The 23935-nt window shown below is 41.1% G+C and overlaps 1 protein-coding gene across 6 annotated transcripts in view; it reads right to left on the bottom strand.

Moving 5' to 3' along the window:
* Positions 1 to 21755, bottom strand: part of LOC144282446 (uncharacterized) — a 139822-nt gene extending 118067 nt beyond the window's left edge. For 3 of the 6 annotated variants that reach the window (XR_013350885.1, XR_013350883.1, XR_013350884.1), the window contains exons 1-5: positions 21390 to 21755; positions 17635 to 17712; positions 16054 to 16203; positions 13317 to 13421; positions 2110 to 2191 (exon numbers count right to left, since the gene is read on the bottom strand). Coding sequence is in view for 1 of the 6 variants with exons in the window: in XM_077846113.1 (XP_077702239.1) it covers positions 2110 to 2191; positions 13317 to 13421; positions 21390 to 21431 (229 nt within the window). In the remaining 5 variants the exon portion in view is untranslated. The remainder of the gene's footprint in view (positions 1 to 2109; positions 2192 to 13316; positions 13422 to 16053; positions 16204 to 17634; positions 17713 to 21389) is intronic. The other 3 variants (XR_013350886.1, XR_013350887.1, XM_077846113.1) reach the window with 3 other exon arrangements.
* Between the last annotated feature and the right edge of the window lie 2180 nt (positions 21756 to 23935).

Here is a 23935-nt window from a genome sequence, read left to right as displayed (position 1 = left end):
ATGTTCTCTGTGGGTAATGGGATAACCTAGTTATTCTCTCCTGGAACCCTTCTATTCCCCTGGCTGCTCCTCTCAAGACTCATGGATCTCTACACCCCCACCCCCGCCCAGCATCCTTAAGGTGAGTCCCAATCACACACAGCTCCAGGTATCATCTCCAGTTTTATATTCTTCCCTTAGCACTACATTTGTGTCTCTTTCTGCCCGCTTAATATTTCTATTTGGGTAACTCACACAGGCCTCAAATTCAACACAACCAGAACATAATCTCTCTACAGTCTGCTCCTACTCTGGTGTTCCTCATTCCATGAGAAATAATATTAGTGCACTGGAGTGCGAAAACAAGAAACCTATGAAACATCCTTACTGTCCTCCTTTCCCCACTCCTCATGTCCACTCAGCACCAGGTCCTACCTGGTTAACTCCTAAATTACATCCTCTCTTTCTGTATCTATACCATAACTGAAACTGCCATCATTCATTACCTGCTCTCCTGCAATAATTGTTTTCCCTCCAAGTCTTCTCTTCTTTCTGCAGATCCCAGCTAAAACCATTTGGTGCTTTTTGAATAAAAATCAAAGTCCCCCATCTAGCCCCTGCCTGCCTCTCCACACTCACCTGCCCCTCGCTCTTGGTAACCGTGTAAGCAGACACGAGGAACGCTGATAACAACAATGCACAGGAGACCTCCACAATAAAGAATTATCCCTAAATATCAATGGAGCTAAAGTAGAAAACCCTGGTCTAAGTTAATCATTATATACGCTTTGCTTGTGATTGGTTTAAAATGCCTGTACCTCATAGCATCCACCTGGCCACCAGCTCAGGTCCAGGAGTGAGCACTATCCTAAATTCACTCAATCTGGCTGCAACGAAGGACTTCTTTCCCCCTACAGTTGGAGAAGAATCTCTCTTTCTTCCTCTGTCTCATTTTCTCTCCTTCAACCCCACCCCCTCAATTGGTTAGAAACAAGAAAACATGTTGTCCCACCTGTCACTGACAAAAACCTTATGACCATAGGAAGAAAGAAGTCCAAGAACACAACCCATACACCAACGATGATGGAGAGGAGAAAGAGAACCTGGACTTTATGGTGTGGTTGAGGTGCTGGATCAAGCAAATCTGAAGTCCACCTCATTGCTAAACGTATTACATGAGATAAATCAATGCCTTAGTTGTACAGGTTAGTTTGAATCATGTTTCCTATTAATTGAGACACTGGCAAATTGATTTGTATGGTTCCTTTCAGTCCTCATGAGCCTAGATATGGGTAAGGCCTAGATGTGGCTTCTAGCCCTGTACATATTCAACAGAAAGATGAATAATGCACAGGGGTTCTGGTAGGAGATGGCAGGGAAGACATTTTTCACCAAATGAAAGAATACTTCTTTTCTTATTTCCTGTTGAGTCATCACACATTATCTATTCCTCTCAGGTCCATCTCAGACATATTCAGGACATGACAAAAGGCAGACAATTTATTCCACTAAGATAAGGCAGGTGTGCTTGTGACCCCCATCAACCCTGCCTTCTGCCTATTTCTGTGGCTTCAGTCTCAACCATCTGCTCCTTTCCCCACTTCCAGTGTGCTGAATGTTCAGGAACCAACTATCCACCACTACCACCTCCACCATCACCACCAGCATCCATCACAGCCCCAGATGCTGTGGTCACCTGCCATGACAGTTAGGCACTGACTTTAGAATGAACAAGCCTAAATTATTGAGTTCTGTGTTAGGACAGAATTTGGACAATACCTGCCATAGCTAGGATGATTGAGTGCTTATGAAAACTGTTGCTTAGTACCTTACACACCTTCACTCCTTGAATCCCCACAGCCACTTCACGATGCAGGCTCTGTCACTAACCCTATTTTCCAGATGAGGTAATAGGCCACAGAAAGCTTAAATTTGCCAAGGTCCACACAGTGAGTAAATGAAGCCCTTTTTCTTGGATCATAAAAAAATATAAAGTGGGTGAAGTCCCTGTGATTTAGTTTGTTTTCATTCAATTGGTCTTTTCTAAAAATTTCCATTAAAAAGCAATAGGTACACAAGATAACTGAACATTGTGGAGTGTGACAAAGTGAGAAGCAGAAATCTCCCTACCTGGCTGTCCTTCTTTTGCTTTCCTGTCCACCTCCATGAGGGTAACAACTGAAGCTTCTGGAAGGTGTCTTGCAGAAATCCCCTTTGGGAAAAAAAAAAAAAAGTAGTTCTTCCTTTTAAATCACCTTTTCCTACCTTCCCTGACATTTTAAGGCAGCACTCTCTGAACACAAACCATTCTTTGCCTTTTTCCTGTCTTTTGCATCTTCCTGCCCCACCTCCACCCTAAGGCCTCTTTGCCCTTCCTGGAGGGCAGGAACAGCTTTTGCCAACTTTGGCACAGTTAGGTCATTTTGAGCACAACCATGGGATGAAAGAATGAGAGCTTAATCACCAACACTTGTGATGATAGAAAGAAAAAAAAAGAAAAATCCTGAAAAGCAGGTTTCTGAATAGTCTTCCAGCAGCTCTGTGGGACAGCTCTCCCTTTCTTATGTCACCCTAAATGGGCAGACGCTGCCTAGTTGCTGAAATGTCAGGGTGAGCTCTCAGCTGGGCAGTTAAATAAACACATGAAGTCACTGGCAAAGAAAGACATTCCCAAGGATCTGTGCTGTCCTGGAGATCCCTAAATTGAGAAAGTCCCAAGTGTTAATTTGGGATTCTCCCCTTTGTTCTGCTTTCACCACAAGCCACTTATATATATATTTTTTATTGTTTTTTAAGTTAAAGTGCAGCTCTCTCAGAAAAGCCCTAAGAAAAAAACTTTCAAATAGGGCCTTTCAAATGTATTCTATCCCAAATGCTTGCCCTGGTCCAAAAGTGGCACACATCCCCACTCACCACTAATCCCAACTCACTCTTCATCTCTCCATTGCATTCCTCAAAAGCATCAGCCTAAGTATTAGTGAGTAACAAATATTTCTTCCTTAGAAAACCAAATGGAAATTGGGCAGTGGGCACTGGCTCTCTCTAGGGTTGGTCAGTGGGAAAGTGACTGAACATGTGGCCAGCCCAGAGTCCGTAAGACCAGGTAATCCTTGAATGCTTGTATGTGATACAGCTGAAGTAGAATGGAAGGGGAAGAGAGGTAGGAGATGAGGAAACGGGTTAGGGAGGGTGGATGCTATAGTATCTTTGACTCTAAGGAAAATGAGGAGCCATTGGACAGAGCCATCTTTTGCTTTACTGCCTACCTAACACCCTTTTCCCATCTGTTATCATACTTCCATTTTCCCTCCCCCATTCTCAGGCCTTGTGTTTTAGGGGGAGCTGACCAAACATCATGATTCAGGTTTCGACACCCATGTCTAGCAAATCAGTATCCTGACCGTTGGAGTTGGTTCTAAGGTGGACACTTGACCTGCATTAAACCTAAAATTCAATTCCAGGATTTTCACTGAGCTGAAGAATAAAAGGCATGCTTTCTCTGCCAGAGTGCCAAGTTGATAAAATAAATCTGGAGTCTTCTTTTCCTTTAAGATTTTATTTATTTATTCATGAAAGACACAGAGAGAGAGAGAGGCAGAGACATAGGCAGAGAGAGAAGCAGGCTCCATGAAGGGAGCCTGATGTGAGACTCAATCCCAGGACTCCAGGACCATGCCCTGGACCGAAGGCAGATGCTTAACCACTGAGCCATCCAGGGATCCCCTAAATCTGGAGTTTTCGGAGACCATTGTGGCATTATGAAGCAATAGCTTTCCTCAGAATTATGCCAGCACAGGCCTTAGGAATGGAGAGATGCAGAATCCTATTGACATCATTTGAGCACATGGCTCCAGCCCTGTCTGAAGCTTGTATCTTCGGTCTTTTCAATTATGTTAATGACTTCCCTTTTCAGCTTGAGCTAGTTTTAGTTGACTTCTCTTACTTGAAGGGGAAAAGTACCGACTACAAAACACTGATGGATACAAATTAGTTGTCATTTTATAATGGCCTTAATGTCTTACCTTTACAACCAAAGGAATAATTAAATGGCGGACAAGATGGCAAGGAGTCCATGTGAATTGTGGGTAATAACATTTAAGACAACTTCAAACCATTTGCCTGGCCTCTAACTTTTAAAGATGAGACCACTAAAGAGTAACCTATGCACTCTTACCTCAGTTCATGAGAACCTTTCTAGGCAAACATAGATGTATTGGAATCCAATAGGCCTTGTATCTGGGTCCCTCTAACCCCTGAAACCCTTAAGAACTGATCTCCTGCATCCCCCTTCTCCTGAGTCAGACTTTTGGGCTCTGAAGCTTCCAGGGACTTCACTTCCTTCTCTTGGGTCTCACTTTCCCCATGTCTGCTCACAGTAAATAAGATCATCAGCTCCTGTTTTTCACCCCTCCTGCCTTCACAACCTTGCCATGGCCTCTTGTTGGGAGCAAGGTACTACCCTACCCTTTGACTTTGAGTATGACCATATGACTGGCTTTGGCCCATGGCATGGGGGCAGAAATAATAATGTGCTAGTTCCAAGTTTAGGCCTTCAGAGGACTCACATACTTCTATTTACACTTGTTATCACTGGTTCCAAGCAGAGGATGAGATTTGTGACAGCCTTCCCAACTGCAATAGTCTGACCTGAGTTTCCTTAACCTAACCAAAGGTCCACATTTATGGACAGATTTGCTCAACCAAGTCCATTCTAGATGAACAAATCACAGCCAACTTGCAAAAGCATTAGCAATGCTATACGATTATTATTTTAAACCCCACAATTTTGGAGGCATAAGTTATGTAGCATTTGCTAACTGGATACACTGACTTCCTCAAACTGGCTGTTGATATCCCCTTTGTGGCCCATGTTCGTGGACATTCACTGAGCACCTGCACCTCCTAGACAACATGAGCATCTTGGAATAAGATATTTAGACTTCACATTTGGAAGGACTTCTTTTTTTCTTCCCCGTAGGGTTTCTGGGTAAAATAGAGGACGCCCAGTTTAATTTGCACTTCAAATAAAACCTGAATATTATTTAGTGTTAGTATATTCAGAGCCATATCTGCAAATAATTATCTAAAATTCAAATTTAACTGGGCATCCTGCATTTTCTATATATTAAATCTGACAACCCTATTCCTCTACCATTTAACTCTGATTGGGGCTAAGAAAAGAAAAGAAAAATGCCCATCCCACACAACACACACACAAACACACACACATGCATATACCTCTGACTTAGGATCACTTACTCTCTCACTTCATGGAAGAGTTATTTGCCATGAAAGTTTAGAGCATTTGTTTTTTTGTTTTGTTTTGTTTTTGTTTTTGTTTTTGTTTTTTGTCAATCTGTTTGAAGTGACTGCGCTGTGAGTATTCACTCCAAATCCTGAAGTGCCAAGGTGAGGAAATGAAGATATGCAGAGTTATTTCTACTCCATGTTCATGCAGTTAACTGAATCATCATAAGGACTACATTTCTCTCTCTGACTGTTAGGAAAATCTATCCATTCTCAATACATGGGGGATGAAACATAGAATTAAATTCCAGCGGCCACATATTGAGATTGCAAATGGCTGCTTATCATTCCTCGGTTCATAGAGGGCCATATCTTTAATTGTCAATTTGATTAAAGGCTTCAGCTCCAAAATAAAATTTGTGTCTAAGGGGCTTTCATTTTCCCTTTGATAAACAGCATAATTCACTTTTCTTTAATGTTATTTCAAAGAGTGTTGTGTCACAATGGGCTTTTTGTGATGCCCCAAAAACATTTTTAAAACTGTTCTTATCTTTCTAGGCTTTTGCTAACAGCCACCTCGATACTCTCTTGGGCATAAGTACGCCTGCCCTAGCAAAGTCTCAGGAAGTAAGTTTACAGCCTCTGGAAAGTTGGATCTCCTGGGTGGGAGGGAGAAAAGGTTGCGTATAAATTCTTGTCCCATAAAAGGGCTTTGTCAAATGACTGAAACAGAGCATACTAGGTAACTCATTCCAGATCCATTTTCAATCAGTATTTTGTGAGCACCTCTAGGTACCCTGGGGTTCACAGTGGTTCTTAACCTTGACTGAACATTAGAATCCCAGAAGGAGCTTTTTAAAAATATTGCTCCTGCGGGGCCCACCCTTGGAGATTTCAGCTCATATTGGTTTGGGTTGGGGGCTGAGCATTAGTATTTTCAAACACTCTCTAGTGATTCTAAGGCGGGGGCAGCAGTAAGCAATGCTGCTATGTACAATTTCATGTATCGTCCCCTGCAAACCTGCAAGGTCGGTGGGAGGATCAAGGAGGATGAGTGAGGGGCTTGCTCCCTAGAAAGTGGCCTGGGTGGCCTTCTCCTCAAGCTTGGGCCTATTTATACTATGACAGCTCAGGACATCAAAGGGCTACAGGGGATATATTTTTTTTTTTTTAGTTGAGTCTTCTAAAAAGAAGCAATGCTCAGAGCATCTCAGAAAATGAAGCTCAACATACCAAAACGTGATAGATGTATCAAACTTTGTTATCGAGGGCTTAACATGCATGAAACTGAAGGAGCAGCGCAAGGGAACCCCGGGTACTCATCTCTAGATGTCAATGACTAGGTTTGTTTCACCAGTTCTGCTTCCTCTCTGTCCTCCAGCGCTTTTGTTCATTTTGCTTTATTAGATTGTTTCAAAGCAAATCCCAGGTGATAGTGTTATTCACCTATAACTACTCCAGAATTTACCTCTAGCACCTCAGGGCTTTTTTTGTTGTGCTGGTAGAAACAAGAATGACACGAACTGTACAATTCTAAGCACTTTCGAGCGTACTGCTCAGCGGTGTTGAGAGCACTCATTGCTGCACACTCATCGCCACCACCATCCCTGAAACTGTTTCCGTCCTCCTAGGCTGCGATTCTGGCCCCACTAGATACTCCTCGTTCTCCCTTCCCTTTCTGGCTCTAAGATTTTGGGCTCCTCTGGATCCTAGGTTGAGGGGAACGGGACGATATTTGTCCTCTCGTGTCTGGCTTACTACAGTTAGCACAGCTTGCTCACGGCTCGCCCACGTGGCAGCACGTCACCCTGGTGGGGAGGCAGCAGCGGAGCCCGCCTGGGAACCGACCCCATGGCCCTGGGCGCACCGGGGACGTGGCAGGTCCTGAGTCCGCTCCCCGACTCCGGACCACATGGTTAACCACACGCGGTTCCTCTGCTCTCCCCACCCCATCCCGGAGTCAACAGCCTCTTCTTTTACCTTTTAAAGTAAGCACATTTCTCTGCTTCGCAGTGTTAATCGTGCCTATAGCCAATCTGCCAGCTCTCTTAATAAAAGCTCGAGGAGACAAAGCCTGGATCTGAGTCTGAGTCCCAAGTCTCCGTCCCCCTGGCCCCCAGATTAAAATGCAGTGAGACTCCGAGTCTTTCTTCATATCATCGCCTCCAACTACCCTGGATCTGTGGCAGCCCCTGAGGACTTTTTTTCTGTAGCAAAATCCAGTACCATTGTCATCCTTTTAAAAATTAATATGATATTATTAAGAAAAATTTCCTTTAACAGTGCCCTTTTACTGCAAATCTGGCACTGTTTTGTGCCATTTATTTGCTATAGAAACCAGGTCATTTGTCCTATCCAATTGCCCACATTAGATCTAGCCCATGCACCCTGGGGAGGATTTGCTGTGCTCCTTATCCCAATATTTACTGAGAGCTGATGGTAGAACCAGACCAGAGACTTGGCTAGATTTGAGTTATTGTTTTAAAGATTTTATTTTTATTTATTCATGAGACACCTAGAGAGAGGCAAAGACACAGGCAGAGGGAGAAGCAAGCTCCCTGCAGGGAGCCCAAGGTGGGACTTGATCCCAGGACCCCAGGATCACACCCTGAGCCCAAGGCAGCTGCTCAACCACTGAGCCACCCAGGTGCCCCCAGACCTGGATTATTGTTCAATTTTTTGGCAAGTAGAATTTACAGAGTGTGTGACATACATCGTATCGTGCCTTTCAGGAGGTCAGTAATGTCTATTTGTCTTGCTTTTAGTCATATTAAGGGCACTTACGGAATGTTGCCCTGATCCTTCAATTTGATTTCCTTGTGATACAATTTCAACACTGAAAGAAGCCACTCCAAGGCGTGGCTCAGTTGGTTAAGCATCTGCCTTTGGCTCAGGTCATTATCTTGGAGTCCTGCTCAGTGAGGAGTCTGCTTCTCCCTCTCCTTCTATCCCTCCCCTCTACTCATCCTCTCCCCACTTCAAATTAATAAATAAAGTCGAAAGAAAGAAAGAAAGAAAGAAAGAAAGAAAGAAAGAAAGAAAGAAAGAGAATCCACTCCGAGTTTATGACCCTCTGACCAGTTTTTCTCATCTGCACAGAGGACCAAAGAAGATCAATGATTTGTTCAATGTCATTTGTTCATCAACCAATATTTATCAAGCTCTCACTCCTGAGAGAACCCAAGCCTCTGCCCATGTAAAGTTCCATTGCTCTTCCCCATGCTTCCCTGTGGCTCAGTTCTTAAAGAACTTAGGCTATGAAAACTGCCTCGAGGGGCATCTGGGTGGCTCAGTCTGGTAAGCATCTGCTTTCAGCTAAGGTCATGATCCCAGAGTCCTGGGATCAAGCCCTGTGTCAGACTTCCTCCTCAGATAACAGTCAGCTTCTCCCTTTCCCTCTGCTACTCCCCCTGCTTGTGCTCTCTCTGTTTCTGTCTCTCCCTCTCTCAAATAAAAAAAAATAAAATCTTAAAAAAAAAAAAAATTTCCTTCATGTTAGGCCTGCTCTAACCTTGGACCTGAAGTCTAACTCCTAAGGTTATTCCTCCATCTAAATATTATTTCTCAGGCCATATATAGACTCTGCCTTGTTCTTCCTGCTTCTCCCTCTGCCTTATTCTAATCCACTTGCCCCAATCTTAGGAATTAGATCCTAGTCCTTAACCCCTAGAGTAGACCACAAGCCACAGGAAGGAAGAGAGTTAATCTATTTATTCACCATTTAACTCCTTGGGTAGATGGCACAGATCAAGGGATTAATATATATTTGTTACATAAAAGAAAGACAAAAATTAATGAATGAATGATTAATTGATTTGATTAAAAGATGCGTGAATTTTGGGGTCACTTTTCTAAACATGTGTTTCTACAAATCCCTTCAGAAAAGAATGCCCAAATAGTTAATAGATTCTCGCTATGACTCCATCTCAATATAAATTTTAGATACTTGTAAAGAGCAATATAATCCTTTGCCAACTACCTTTTCTGGGAGATCTTACAAGAGGTCAAGGACTGGCTTTGATTCCCCCAAAGAGCTTTGAAGTCCCTTACCTGGATGCTCTGTTGCCCCTCTACAATTTCCAAAGAGCAGCCAGGGTGAAATTGTTCAAATGCAATTCTAATCACGTCATTCCACCAGCAAAAACCTTCCATTGTCCTCCTACTGTGCTTAGAATAAAGCCCGAACTCCTCAAGGCCTCCAAGTTCCCAACCGTCCTACCTCGTATCCGTCTCTACATCCCCATCTCAGCCTCTCTTCTCCTGCACTGGCCTCTTTTCATTTCCCTGAAACTAGAACCTGCAGCCTGTCCCACCTAAGAATTTTGCACCTACTTTCCCTTCTGCCTGGCCTGTTCCCCCGCAACTCTTCCTAAGGGTGGCTTGTTTTCATCCTTCAGACCTCTAACCAACTGCCCTGGGAAAACTATTTAAGATGAACCTCCTCCCTGATATTTCTGTTCCATCATCCTGGGTATTTACTTTATAACACTGTCCTTTTTTTTTTTAATTTTATTTATTTATGATAGTCACAGAGAGAGAGAGAGGCAGAGACACAGTCAGAGGGAGAAGCAGGCTCCATGCACCGGGAGCCCGATGTGGGATTCGATCCCGGGTCTCCAGGATCGCGCCCTCGGCCAAAGGCAGGCGCCAAACCGCTGTGCCACCCAGGGATCCCTAACACTGTCCTTATATGTAATTATTTTACTTATTTATATATTTGCTCCCTTGTTGATTAAAATAGAAACTCCATGAAGACAAGTTATGTTTTAAACACTCTATTCTCAACAACTAGCACAGTGCCTGGAACAGAAAATGAGCTCAATAACTACTTATCAGGTGGATGAAGTAAGGCAAACCTTTAACAGCTTGTGAGTGAAGAATGCCTGAATTCTTGCATCAGCCTGCCAGCTCCTCTATTCTGGGCCTCAACTCAGTACACAGCCTTTGACACACTTTGGCCCCCCTGGGGCCCAGACTCTAGGAAAGGCTGAACGAGCCCTGATTTGCTTGGATCACACATCTAATTCCCTTCATGTTAGGCCTGCTCTCATCTTGGGCCTGAAGTCTAACTCCTAAGGCTATGGCTTATTCCTTCATCTAAATATCCACATTATTTTTCAGGCCATTAATAGACTCTGCCTTGTTCTTCTGCTTCTCTCTCTGCCTTATTCTTATCCACTCACCCCAATCTTAGGAGTTAGATCCTGGTCCTTATCCCATATCTGTACTGAGGCCAAGCTGCTGTTGACATGGTGGGTCTCCTCTGGATCTATCTCCGTATCCCCCATCAAAGCTCTTCACATTCCCCTTACAACAACTTTTGACCAAAGCAGTCAACACCCAAATGGTGGGCCATGTATACCAAGAGCAGGCAAACTTGCCTTGCTTTTCCTCCTTGGAAGGTGGGAAGGGTATCCCCAAGATCTTGAAAAGGAAGAAGAAGTGGGTCTGTTTTTCTCATAAACACTCAGAATAAAAACACTCAACATTGCAGATTTGAAATATTAAGGCAAACCACATGAAATTGCCAGTATGCTACCTACCAAAAAATAAAGGTTCATATCACTCAGCCTAATACATTTCCCGCCTGCCTCTCCTATCCAGTCATGGCACCCAAAGCTATTGTCATCTATTCTTGACTAATCTGGAGTAAAGAAAATATGGGTCATAATTAGAGGGTGAAGTCTTGCCCCAAACAACCCTGTGGAAGGGAAAACTTCCAAACCCTTTGCCATTGCTTAGGATTCTTAACCGCTGAGCCACCCAGGCGTCCCTTGCTTAGGATTCTTAAAGCCAAGGATAAGAAGGAAATATTAGTCATTCATTCAATCTATCAGCACAAATGCATTCAAGTTCTATGTACACTAGGCATTATGCCTTTAACCTCACATTATCTTTACACTTTATGTTTAACCCCAGCCTTATTCTTCCTTTCTAGGAAGATCTTTGTGTTACAACAGAAATACTGCTTTGGGGTCAGAAAAACTATGGTTTGGCTCCCAGACCTGTTCTTAATTAGCTGCATGTCCATGGGACAAATTTCAGACTCTGATTTCTGAGTTTTCTCATTGATAAAATAGGTATAAAAAATACTCACACTATTATTTGAAAATGAAATAAGTTGGGACGCCTGGGTGGCTCAGCGGTTGAGTGGCTGCCTTTGGCTCAGGGGGTGATCCTGGGTCCAGGGATTGAGTCCCACATCAGGCTCCCTGCGAGGAGCCTGCTTCTCCCTCTGCCTATGTCTCTGCCTCTCTCTCTGTCTCTCTCACAAATAAATAAATAAAATCTTTTTTTTAAAGAAAATGAAATAAGTCGATCCATATGACAAGTGCACTCATTATGAGAATATTCCCTTCATTTCTTCTTTTTTTCATAAAGACTTTATTTATTCTCAAATTTCCTTGTGGCAGCCATAGCCTCTGGTTTCAATAGGTTTGTACAGGTTGAAGCAAACACTTATATTAAGTGGGATAAAAGACTGGGGTAAGGTTCATAGACGCCAGGTTAAGAATCCCTGATGTATGTTTAGATGCTCCAATATTCAGCATATGACTCTTTTGCCAAATGATCAATGTTGCTGTTTACTTTCTTGTTCTATTTTCAGATATTTGATAAACACACTAATATCAAAGAGCAATATCAGAGTTTGGCTGTCATTATGGACTTTGCCACTTGCCTAAAGCCCTTGGCCAATGTGATCATTGGTCATGGCTAATTATTGGCAAAGCTGCAAGAAGAGTCACTCTTATATCCTGCTAGGGGAAGTATAAATTGAGGATACTTTTTGGAAGACATATTAAAAACTCAGAAATGTATATAGCTAGTATTCTAGAAATTCACCATTAAAAATATCTGGTGGGAAAACAATACATTAGATGCTTATTTATGAAACCTTGGAGAGGAACTTCTCAATATCCAACTTAATCCAACAATTGTTGGATTAATCCAATATTGTTGGATCCAACAATATCCAACTTATCCAGAAACTTAATTAAATAAAGTATAGCTTCCCATAAAATGGAATACAATGAGCCACTAGACTTCTCATGATGAAATGAGAAAGTAATCTATTGTTAAGTGAATAAAGCTGATTATAAGACAGTACAGTACAATGGGGGTTTTGGGGTTTTGTTTTTTGTTTTTACCAAATACTCCAAAAATTTAATAGTGGTTACATCTGCATGAAGGGATTATTGGTGGCTTTTGTCATCCTCTGTGATTCTTTATGTTTTCTAAATTTTCTGCAATCTCTATAAAGTGCTAGCATTGCTTTCAAAATTAGGAGGTAGGGTGAAGCATGCATCTTTTTGTTTTTAAGTAGTTGATTTAAAAACAACTTTTTGAATAGCACTCCACCATAGGGGAACAGAGTAGAGAGAAGTGACTTCTGAGAATGATGGGAACACAAATAGCCACTTATGGTTATGAAAGATTTTAAGGATTAACCTTTTTGATACTCCCCTGTTCTATATTATATGTTTAAGGATGTTATAAGTTTTCCAGGCCATAGGTAAAAGATTACCTTGACCAGTTGCATTCAACTCAGTGAATAATACAATGGAATTTTAGGGTTTAAAGGAATCTTCTTAATCAATTTACTTTGCTCCCTTTCTTAGATGAGGTATCTAAGCTCAGAGGAGCCAAGTGACTTGCCTTAGGCTGCAGTGTTAGTCATGTCCTTATATATGACATTACACAAAAAGTACATTGAGGTTCATATGATGAGTGGGGAAAGATTATCACAGATTAGAAAGGCCCATCACAAAACTACCCATTTGCAGCAAGGTGGGTACAAAAACAGTAATAAGATAAGACGAAGGGATCCCTGGGTGGCTCAGGGGTTCAGCGCCTTCCTTCAGCCCAGGGTGTGATCCTGTAGTCCCAGAATTGAGTCCCACATCAGGCTCCCTACATAGAGCCTGCTTCTCCCTCTGCCTGTGTCTCTGCCTCTCTCTCTCTCTCTCTCTCTCATGAATAAATAAATAAAATCTTAAAAAAAAAAAAAGGCAAGACGAACACTGTATTCGCTAGCATTCCACTGGAGGAGAGCACAGTATTTATTTCAAAACATGTTGTGATAAACTTACTTGGACTGGAAGTTGAGGCATTGGGGCCATGAAATGGTTTGGTGCCAAAGCTTCAGGAAGGTGGGAAGAACTCCACTCCAGAAGAGGAGAGAATTGTATTTGTTCCTCAAAAAGGGAGGGATGAAGAAAGAGGAAAGAGAGGAGAAATATTGGTCATGAAGTATTGGTGAGTAGTTGGTTTTTTTGGGAGGTCCATGAAATAACTGTATTCTGAACCCAATTTGGGACAACCATTAGGCTGACTTATCCCAATTTATCTCAGTTTACCTAGGATTTTCCCAGTGTAGGAATCACAGTCCCATGTCCCAGGAGCCCCTCAGTTCTGGACAAACCAGGGGAGTTAATCACTCCAGGGCAACACACATACTGACAGGAATTGAAGACCTCATTTAATATCTAGTTTATAAAATAACTCTTTAAAAATCCAAAGGACTGTCAAATTTTTCAAAACATTGTCAAGTTTTGCAGTTTTGCAACAGGTTAAATGAGCAAAAGGGAAAAGAAAACATATCTTCCAAAAAAAATAAAGAAAACATACCTTCCCACACCAAAGAATGTATAATTTTTCAAAAGCCACTTCCCAGGATAATAGTAATGCTTTAAATTATTAACCAATGTGAGAATCTCAATTAGAAAGTTTCTCTCTTCCCAGTCTTGTGCCTGATGGACAGGGATTAAATTCCTATCCTCCCAATGGGGCAGCACACCAAACTTCTGTGATACATGTAGAAATCACATCTACTATAAATAAAACCAAATTTCCATATGTAAAATGGAGATATAATTGTTGTACCATTTCAAAGTTCCAAGGTTTAAATGAGCTCATGAGTGTAGTGATGACTTAAAAAGTTGTTAGTTTCCTTGATTTTGACTGGTTAGAGCTGTTGCTGGCATTTCTATTCCATTTTTAGATCCTCTGCAAATACACTTACGATTGAAGGCAGAAGAAAGCTCCACATCATAGTACTGGCCAGAAGCTGCTCCTTAGGCCATATAATCTGCCACATTTTCCTCTCCTAATTTTTCCCACTTTTTCTTTCCTAGTCTAATGCTCCAGAGCTCTCGAGTAAGGATTTGTTTGGCCTTTACCCATGTTCTTCCTGCTTCAAAGGAAAACTTGCCTTGGGAAGATGAGTCAGGCCAGGTAGAAAAAGATGTGCATTCTTTCTGGTCACTGCATTAAATGCCCCCAGCATTGGGCACAGCTTTCATAACTGCCTGTCTCATTGTCTCTTTGTGGCCACAATGGTAAGATGGAGTAAGGGGGAGGCTACGGAAAGATGGAAGTTGAACAAAAATACTGTCCACTAAACTCCTAAATAAGAGTTAGGAGGACCTTGTTCTAGTAGGTAGGGAATAATGGTTCTCAATCCTGACTGAGCATCAGAATTACCAAAGAAATTTGTTAAAAACAGAGATGCCTGGGGATCCATCACAGATTTCCTCAGCCATGGCCTGGATGTTTGTGTCACCTCAGAATTCATACACTGAAATTCTAACAGCATAGGTAACAGTATCGGGAAGTGAGTCATTTGGGAGGTGATCAGGTCATAAGAGCAGCACCCTTGTGAATGGAATTAGTGTCCCCTATAAAAGATTTCCCAGAGAGGTCTCTTGCCCCTTTCACTACGTGAGGATACAACAAGAAGTCTGCAACCTGGAAAACACCCAACCATGCTGGGACCCTGATCTTGGACTTGCAACCCCCAGAACTGTGAAGAATAAATTTCCATTGTTTATAAGCCACCTAGTCTATTGTTATACCAACCCAAATGGAATAAAACAATGTGTACTTTTATCTACTTCCTCAATTAGTTCCAATGTAAAGCCAGGGTTGAGAACCTAGCATATGTGTGGTGCAATGGGTCTCAGACTGGGATTCTGAGGCAAGTAGAATGCAAACTGCACTTTGAGAAAGGCTACTCCAGTGGCTAAGAGCACAGGCTCTGAAGTCAGGAAGACTTGGATTGGAATTTCAGCTCTGTCTCTACATAATTGGACAAATTACTTATGTTCTCACTTTCCTTAGATACAAATTGGGAATGACAATAAGACCTTCCTGTTATATGAAAAGGAGAGAATGTTTGTAAAATATTCAGAAGCACATTAACAAGGTATACAGCAAATAGCAAAAAAAAAAAAAAAAAGGTCATTACTCTACTTCTATCTAGTCACTTAGTCCTCTGTAAGTCTCAGCAACCTTATCCATGGAATAGAATGTGCTCAAGACTATCTTTATGATGGTTCTCAGTTCCCATTCTCTGTTTTGGTAGGATGTAAAGTAGGCATTGGCAGATATTTTCTCTAAAGGAATAAATAGTGAATATTTCAGTCTTTGAAGACCATATGGTCTCTGTTGCAACTGCTAGACTCTGCCATTATAATATGAAAGAAGCCATAGTTAATACAGAAATGAATGAGTGTGGCTATGTTGCAATAAAGGTTTATAAAGCAAATAAAACCAGGCATTGAGCCAGATTTGACACTGGGCTATAGTTTGAAGCACCCTGATATGAAGAACAAAAGGAGAAGGCAAGTTCTCTCCACCCTACAGCAGTGTGTCTCTCTCAGGTACCACACTTTTAGAATATACTGAGGCTCAAACAGGTTATATAATATGCCTGTGGTAGCTTATATTTTTCAAATATAGTTGTAACAACATCTCTCATTACATATGTTATTCATACAATGAGACTTTAACATCCTCTCATCAAGAGATGGAGTCCACATTTCCTACCTTTAACTCTGGGCAAAATCGTGACTACGGCATGATGGCACTGTATATCTTTTGAGACAAGTTCATGAGAAGTGATACTGCTTCCACCTGGTTCTCTTGGGACACTTGTCTTTGTAACCTTTGTAACTCTGCTGTGAGGAAGCCTACAGTCTCCCTGTGATGAAAACCACATGGAGAGAAATTGTCAGTCAGCACCCAATTGTCAGTCATGTGGATAAGTCATCTTGGGAGAGGACCATCCAATATTATATGGGCCACCCCAACTGGGAGGAGCAGACATGAAATGTTCCTGCTGAGTGCTGTTCAGGTTAAAGGCTCATGAACCAAATAAATTATTGGTTTTACTCTAATCCATATGTTTGGAATGGTATGTTAGGGAGCAAAGTTTGGTACTGAGAATGGGGGATGGGAGGAGTAAAAATAAACCACACTGGCATTGGGATTGAACAGGGCAGAAATGTAAAGGGTCTTGAAGGGAGTGTTAGTGAAAGCCTTTGGGATTGAACAGGGAATAAATCTCAAGGATCTTGAAGGGAGTGTTAGTGAAAGCCTAAAGGTATCAAAAGGAAAAGTGAATTCAATGTTATTTTGAAGCTGGAGGAAAGGGTATCCATATAATGTAGTGTAGAAAGTTTGACAAGTCAGTCATGTAGGGCAATATGGCCAATAGGAAAGGTACCTAATGAATTTAAGGGCTTAGCTAAGGGGAATTCCAAGAGTATTGGAAAAGCCACCTTGCTTCTTCTCAATATCTATGATAAAATGTAAGGGGAGACAGATTAGCTAAAGAACAAACTATTGTATACAAATAAGCCAGGATCTGCAGGTTTGAAAATAAAACTGTCTCATTCCTAGCCTCTTCAAGATGATAAAATCTACAAATGGCTTCAAGGCAAAAATGATTAAAATCAGGATGTGACTATAAATCCCTTTGTTAAGACTTCAAAGATACTTGAGCTGGTGCCTCAGATACCTTGATAAAAGGACCTCTGAGAATATGAGAAGAATAGATCACCAAATTCTCTCCATTAAATAACAGAGCTTCCAAAAATCTTAAAAGTAATGTCATTCAGTAGACTCACAGGGAGCCAAATATTAAATGCCTGTTCCAAATAGTTTTGTGGGTATAACTTTTGTCTAATGGGTAAACATCAATATGATACATAGAAAACCCACAATGTTTTTAAGATAATTTTTTTCTGGTGGAAGCCCTACCAATTTGGGCTGAAAAGGGACAGAGACTCTACAAAATTAAAAGAGACAATTGGCCTGGAATGTGGACTAAGAAGATTACTCAGCTGCAAATGTGGTCTACAGTTTATGGAAAATAGAGGATAATTCAGGAGATGGAACCCAGAGTAAGAAGGTAAAACCAAGAGCCATGGAGAACTATTCCCAGAGAGTAGGATGAGCCCTAATCAAGGAACTAATATTATGTGTCTGGCAGGATTTCAAAATTATTATGGCCTCAAACAGTTATATGTTTCTTCCCTCTCTCTGAAAGAAAACTTCTTTCTTTGTCTGTGAGGTTATTTAATGACTGTCCCAAATTATATGTTGAGTATGAGAAAAACAGATAACTTGCCTCTTAGTCACAGGTCTTCTGTTCAAGAGTCAAATGACTGTACCCGAAGCCATAATGAGATGAGACTTGGGGGTCTAGAGAGGGGTGTAAATATATTTTGCATAAAGAATAAATGTTAATTATTGTGACCAGAAAATAGATTACATAAGATTATACTTTTTTTTTCAGAAGACTGTATTTTCTAAAAAAAAAAAAAAAAAAAAAAAAGTAGTATAACAATAGCTCCAATCTTACACGCTCTTCTTACAATGAAACCTGGGCACTCATCTACCTAAATGTGATACTCTGTGACTTCTAAGGTTAGGTCAGAAAAAGTGATACAGCTTTTGCATAGTTATCTGAAAATGCTCAGCCTTGGAATTCAGCCGCCATGCTATAAGGAAGCCCAAGCTCTTGTGTGGAGAAGTCCCCATTGAAATTGCCAGCCATGTAAGTGACCCACCTTGGAAGTAGATCTCCCAACCTTACATGTACCACCCCAGCTGACACCATGTAGAACAGAGATGAGCTGTCCCCACTGAGCTGTACCCAGATCACAGATTTATGTAAGTGATTGTTGTTTTTAAGGCAAAAGTTGTTTTAAAATGAAATTTTTCATGATTGCTGTGTTTTAAGTTTTGAGGTAGTTTGTCACATAGCAATAGACAACTGGAACACTTAGCCAATGGTGGAGCTCACATTTGAACACAGGCATTCTAATGCCAGAGTCTATATTTGCAGTTTATACAGAGTCATGCACTGGCCTGATACCCCTGCAGCAAAGAAAGGCATAGTCAGCAAGTGCTGGGTGTGTTGCTCACCAACAGCTCTCAGTCCTCAAGCTTCCACAGTAATTGCCCTTGGCTGAAAAGAGACACCTTGCCTAAGGTCATGACTCCCCCCAGAGAGAGCCTGCATCCTACATCTAGTTCATGTAGAGATGTGAAAGCTCAGCCTCCTTCCCCCAGCCTGGGCCAACTCTGAAGGTCTGCCCCAGCTTCAGAACTCTCTGGGGTTAGCTAAGGCTTTGTGGCTGCTGTACCACAGTACATCCTCTCTCCCAATCTGCTTCTTTCACTTCCTCCACAGGTGCAGATCCTGAGAAACCTTCACCAAAACTTCCTGCACACAAATCTCCATTTTAGAATCTTTTTCTTGGGGAACCTAGCCTGTGACACTATTCTTATCCATCACTAAAATAGAATGAGATGCCTACAAAGAACACAGGCTGAAGGCATTCAAGCACAGGCACTTGACGGGAAGAGTGTAGAGGGAAGTTAGTCTATGTAAACAACTTTTATTGATTGCCTACTGCATGGGGTTATAAAAAATAAGAGACTGTCTTTATCTAGAAAAGCTTACCATCTAATAACAGACATAGACAAACAAACATGCAATTGTAATACCATGTGTTAAGTATTGTGAGAAAGAAGGATTCTAATGCATCCATGGGAACTCAGAGGATCAGCAAATGTGTCTCTGTGCTTTGAAATACAGGAGAACATGTGCAGCATATAGGAACCCATAGACACTGCTAAAAATACAAAAGGGTGAGAACTAGTGAGTAATACAGCTAGAAAGGTTGACATGGGCTGGACTATGAAAAACTTTGAGTACCCTGGTTAATGGGATATATTTTACTTTATAGGAAAATAGGATTGCACTAATGGGTTTCAAGAAATGGATCATCAAAGTTACATCCATATTCTAGAAAGATCACATCTTGGAAGATTATTTTTTAAATGGCAGGACTGGAAACAGGAAGGGTATTTAAGGTTTGTCATAGCGATGATCCAGATGTGATTGTGACCTCTTTTATTCTTCAGTGGTGCCAACTAAGAAAAATGGGAATTCTGTACTTCTCCCCCAACTCCCTGCCAAAGGTTAAACCATCTAATCTAGGAAGTCTGTGCTAAATGTGGCTGCCCATACTGATTCCACTGAGCAACTAGCTAATTAATCATCTCTTCCATGGAAAGGCTGAGAAGGCAGAAGGAATTATAGCAATTCACCAGTTCTTTAGGGAAAATTAGTTCCTCTAGCTCCCAGACTCCAGAGAAAGCACCAGTTCCTCAAAATGAAGTTCTGTATTAGAGAATTCTGTGACATGCCACTGCCCAGCCAAATGTTGAGACATTCTGGGGACCCCTAAGGAGTGGCTTGCCTGTCCCAGAGTGTCATGACCATCCCTCAAGGATGAGAACACTTCTGCTGGCAATGTATTATCAAGAACATCTAGTCCAGCTTGTGCCAGAACTTATTTGTTGTTTGCCTTAAAAACAGTTCTCAGCCAACAGTTCTCTTTACTGGTTCACAGTAAAGCAGAGACCTACTTTGTAGGTCCTTTGCAACAGCAAAAGGAGTCTGGAGGAGGTTGTTTTCACGATTGGCTGGGAATGGAGTAATCTCAGCATTAGGGCATCTAAAAGTTCCAGAAAATTGCTGGAATCCTTTGGGAGTCAATTCCCTTGGGATTAGAAGGCAGAAATGGAAGTAGGGAGGAAAGTATCTATTTTCTTTCATTAACTACAATCTACACATACATACACACTCAACTACTCCAATTCATTTACTATTTTAATTTCTTAAAATAGGTCCTACTTGAGTATATTAAAAAATTGCACAGTACAACATATTATAGTAAAAAAAAATATGCTTTTTCTCTTTCACCTGTCTGCCTTTCTCTCATTCTCAATTTCCATATCAGAGGAATTATCACGTTCAATTTTCTTTAATATCCTTCCAGGGATATTCTATTCTTATATAAATATATACACATATATACACAGACATACATACACACATTTTTACACATATGGTGGCATACTCTTCAAACCATTATTGATCTTGCTTTTCTATATTAATAATATGTTGATGATTTTTCTGTACCAGTACAGATAGAACCTTCTTATTTATTTAGCAGCCACACAGGATTCCAATATATGATAGTGAAATACTGAGACAATGTCCAAAATCATGCTACTACAAATAATTATGTAATGAATATCCTTGCACGTATAGGTGTGTATATTTGTGCAGATGTGAGCCTTTATCAAGTATATAAATTCATAAAATTGGAATTACTGCCTGGAAGGGTGTAGGCATTTAAAATTGTGAAAGATTATGCCAGACAGGCTCTGTAGTTTTGCTCTTGATGCCCCCACCATACTCCTTCTTCAGTCACTAATGACTTCCTACTGCAAGCACCTGCACCTCTTTGTCTGAGGTATTTCCCTGGCTGTAAAAGTGTGTTTTGTGCACTCACAAGGTAGGCCAGAAAAGTTGGGGACTGAACATACCCAAGGGAAGTTCTCAGTCAATGACAAATAAACACCCCCATTTTCTGCATCCTGTCACGGGGAACAACTCTATACAGAGGTCACTAGTGGATCTGAGCCTCAGCTGTCCACAATGATAACTCTCTCGTTAACATTCCCTTTTATTGACTTCCCTCTCTTTGCTCTCCCTTACCAGTGCAACAGGGGATCACCTCCTAAGTAAACTACTTGCCCTAATCTTTGTCTCAGGGTTTACTTCTGAGAAAACACAATTTGAAAGTACACTCCACAAAGGTTGTGATCATTTGCATTTCCACCAACTATATCTGCTCCCATCCCCGCCTCAATTCCATTCCCACCCCCAACTCATCATCAGTATTATTTTTTATTCATTTGTTCATTTGTTCAATAGATCATTTTTGAGCATTTTTTCTATGTTTCAGGCACTTAGCTGGCCCTTGGATATAATACAAAGCACTAGCGATCAGACATACCTCCATTACCTGTTTTCCTCCTCCTTTAGGTTGACACCACATTTGTTTTGAAGAAAAGTAAATCCAATCTTATTCCACAGTTGGAATAAAAGCATTAAAAATGCATAATCTTGAGTAAAGAAACACACAAGAGAGGCATTCCAAAAATCTGTAATCAGCAGCAATATGACTGATGATCAAATCCTCCCCAGGTTTGTGGAAAGTTGGGGTTGAAGAGAACAGGAGATGTCAGACTCCTGAAGTAGGTCAGGGGGACCTGGGACAGAAAATATTCTTCAGAGATTTCACATGGTGATCTAGACTAGGGTCTAGTCCAGGACAAAAAGAAACTGTGTGGTGAGCAGTTCTGTCATACAGCTACAAATGTTCTGCTTTCATGATTTATGGACATGTTTTTGTTTTTCAGACTGCCTGTTTTCATAGTAAAGAGCTTTATTCCCGGAGCACAAATTAATGGAGGTATTATTGTTTTTAAAAGAACAAAAAGGAAAGTCACCCCTATCCTGGATGAATGCCATGGTCTGCCTTCTCTGTTTTTAAGCCAGGCTGCCAAGCTTTGCTGGGAAGAAGTCCCTCCATTCTATCATCATGGACTCCAACCACAGCTGGGCTCTGGACACTTTGAATATCATTTGTACTTGTCCATGAGCAACTTTTCCCCATTTTTCTCAGCAGCTAGTTCAAATTTTCTCCTTTCTCTTTAAACCCCCTGGTCTTCTACTTTAGGCCTTAACCTAAACACATGAACCTTTTTCCTATTTTAAGGGGGGGGAAAAGGGCAATCCAAATTTGTATAGCTCCTCCATCCATAAATCTTTCCACGTCTGTACCATCTCCTGCTCTCGATTACCGAGAGGACTGAAGAACCTTACCTATTTTGTCTGGTCCCCTCCAACCCATTACCCTAGGGCTCACCTCCTATTCCTCTTGTATCTTCACTTTTTCAAAATGTCACATAGCCTTTGGTTTCTAACAAATAAACATGCCCAGATCTTTCCCATCTTTAAATAAAGGGCACTTTTTCTGTCAGTCCCTCTAACTGGCTCCTTCTCATTTCTTTGATAATTTGATGCCTTGAAATAATTGCCTGTCTTCATTGCCTTCACTTCTTCTCCTCCCAATCATTCCTAACTCCCTGCATCTTCCTCTGCCCACCACAAACACACATACTGCTTTCCACATTTTCAATTCCAATAAACTCTTTTCAAATCCCAGCTTCTTCAAAATCTCTATAGCAGTGGTTCTCAAAGGTGGGCCCCAGATGAGAAAAAAAATAAAACATCACCTGGGAACCCTTGAAAGATTTAAACTCTTGGGCTCCACTCAAGACTTACTGAATTAGAAATGCTGGGCTGGGGCTTAGCAATCTGTTTATAGTAAGCCCTCTAGGTGACTCTGAGTTCTAACCTCTTCTTCTAACCTTTTCTCTTCCTTTGCAAAATTCTTTCTTCATGTAGTTCCTATGAGCTAGAAGTGCTGGTTCTTCTTTTACATTTTAAGCTATCCTTTCTAGTATCCTTCTTCCATTCATCCATAAATATGGTTTTTCCTGGTGCTCTATTACCTCACTATCTGTCCTGCCCTTGGGATGTCATCTATTTACAACACTTCAGTTACAAACTGTTAGTGTTAGTCAGGACTCTTGGTTATAAGTGGCAGAAAATGCAATTCAACTTGAGTGATGTTTAGCATCACTAAACAAAAGATAGAACTTACTGGTTCATGTAACATGTTTGTCTTGCCCCAGGATCTTAAATAACGTTATCAGGATTTGGGCTCATTCTCTTTGTCTCTTAGTTCTGCTTGCATCTGAGTTGGCTTGGTTTCCAGTCCAGGTCCCTGCTATGTGACCCCTTGAAGCTCCAAAAGCACATGCTCTCAGTTCCAAGGCCATATTAGTTTTTTCCTAAACCAATGATTGTCTCCAATAAAGTAGAATTTGATTAAGCCTGACTCATATCACCATCTCTGAAGGTAGAAGTGAGGTCAACTTTAAGCAAACTGACCTTTATTTAACATACATTGAACACCTACTATGTGCCTGGTACTGTTCTTGGTTCTAGGAATGCAACAGTGACCAACAGAGTCAAAGTTCCTAGGCTCATGGGACTTATATTACAGAGGAATGTATAGACAGTAAATGAAACAAACAGATAAATATAAGCTTAGGAAGATAAGGGGGTAGAGAGTGATGAGGCTGTGGAGGGGGATGAGGGTAACTTCCTGAAGAATCAGGATGTTAGTCGGAATCATGAATTCTAGCTGGGTAAAAACAGAAGATACAATTCTCTGGCTTACATCTTTAAAAATTATAACCAATTGCCTACTGACACTGTCACTTAAGAAGATTAAAATGTCCCAAACTGAAATTAACATATTCCCTACTTTTAACTTCCTACTCAGTTTTCTTTGAATGGATTTTTCTTCTTAAATTAATGATTTTTTTGATCTAATAAGGATCAGTATCTTCTCTTCATCCCCTCAAATTGGAGGTTATAAATAACAAAAGATAGTAGAATGGAAACTTTACAAACAAATGGAAAGGA

This window comes from Canis aureus, chromosome 13, assembly GCF_053574225.1.
Source record: "Canis aureus isolate CA01 chromosome 13, VMU_Caureus_v.1.0, whole genome shotgun sequence".
Classification (NCBI taxonomy): domain Eukaryota; kingdom Metazoa; phylum Chordata; class Mammalia; order Carnivora; family Canidae; genus Canis; species Canis aureus.
Note: the sequence above shows the minus strand (reverse complement) of the source record. Positions and strands in the feature narration are given on the sequence as shown.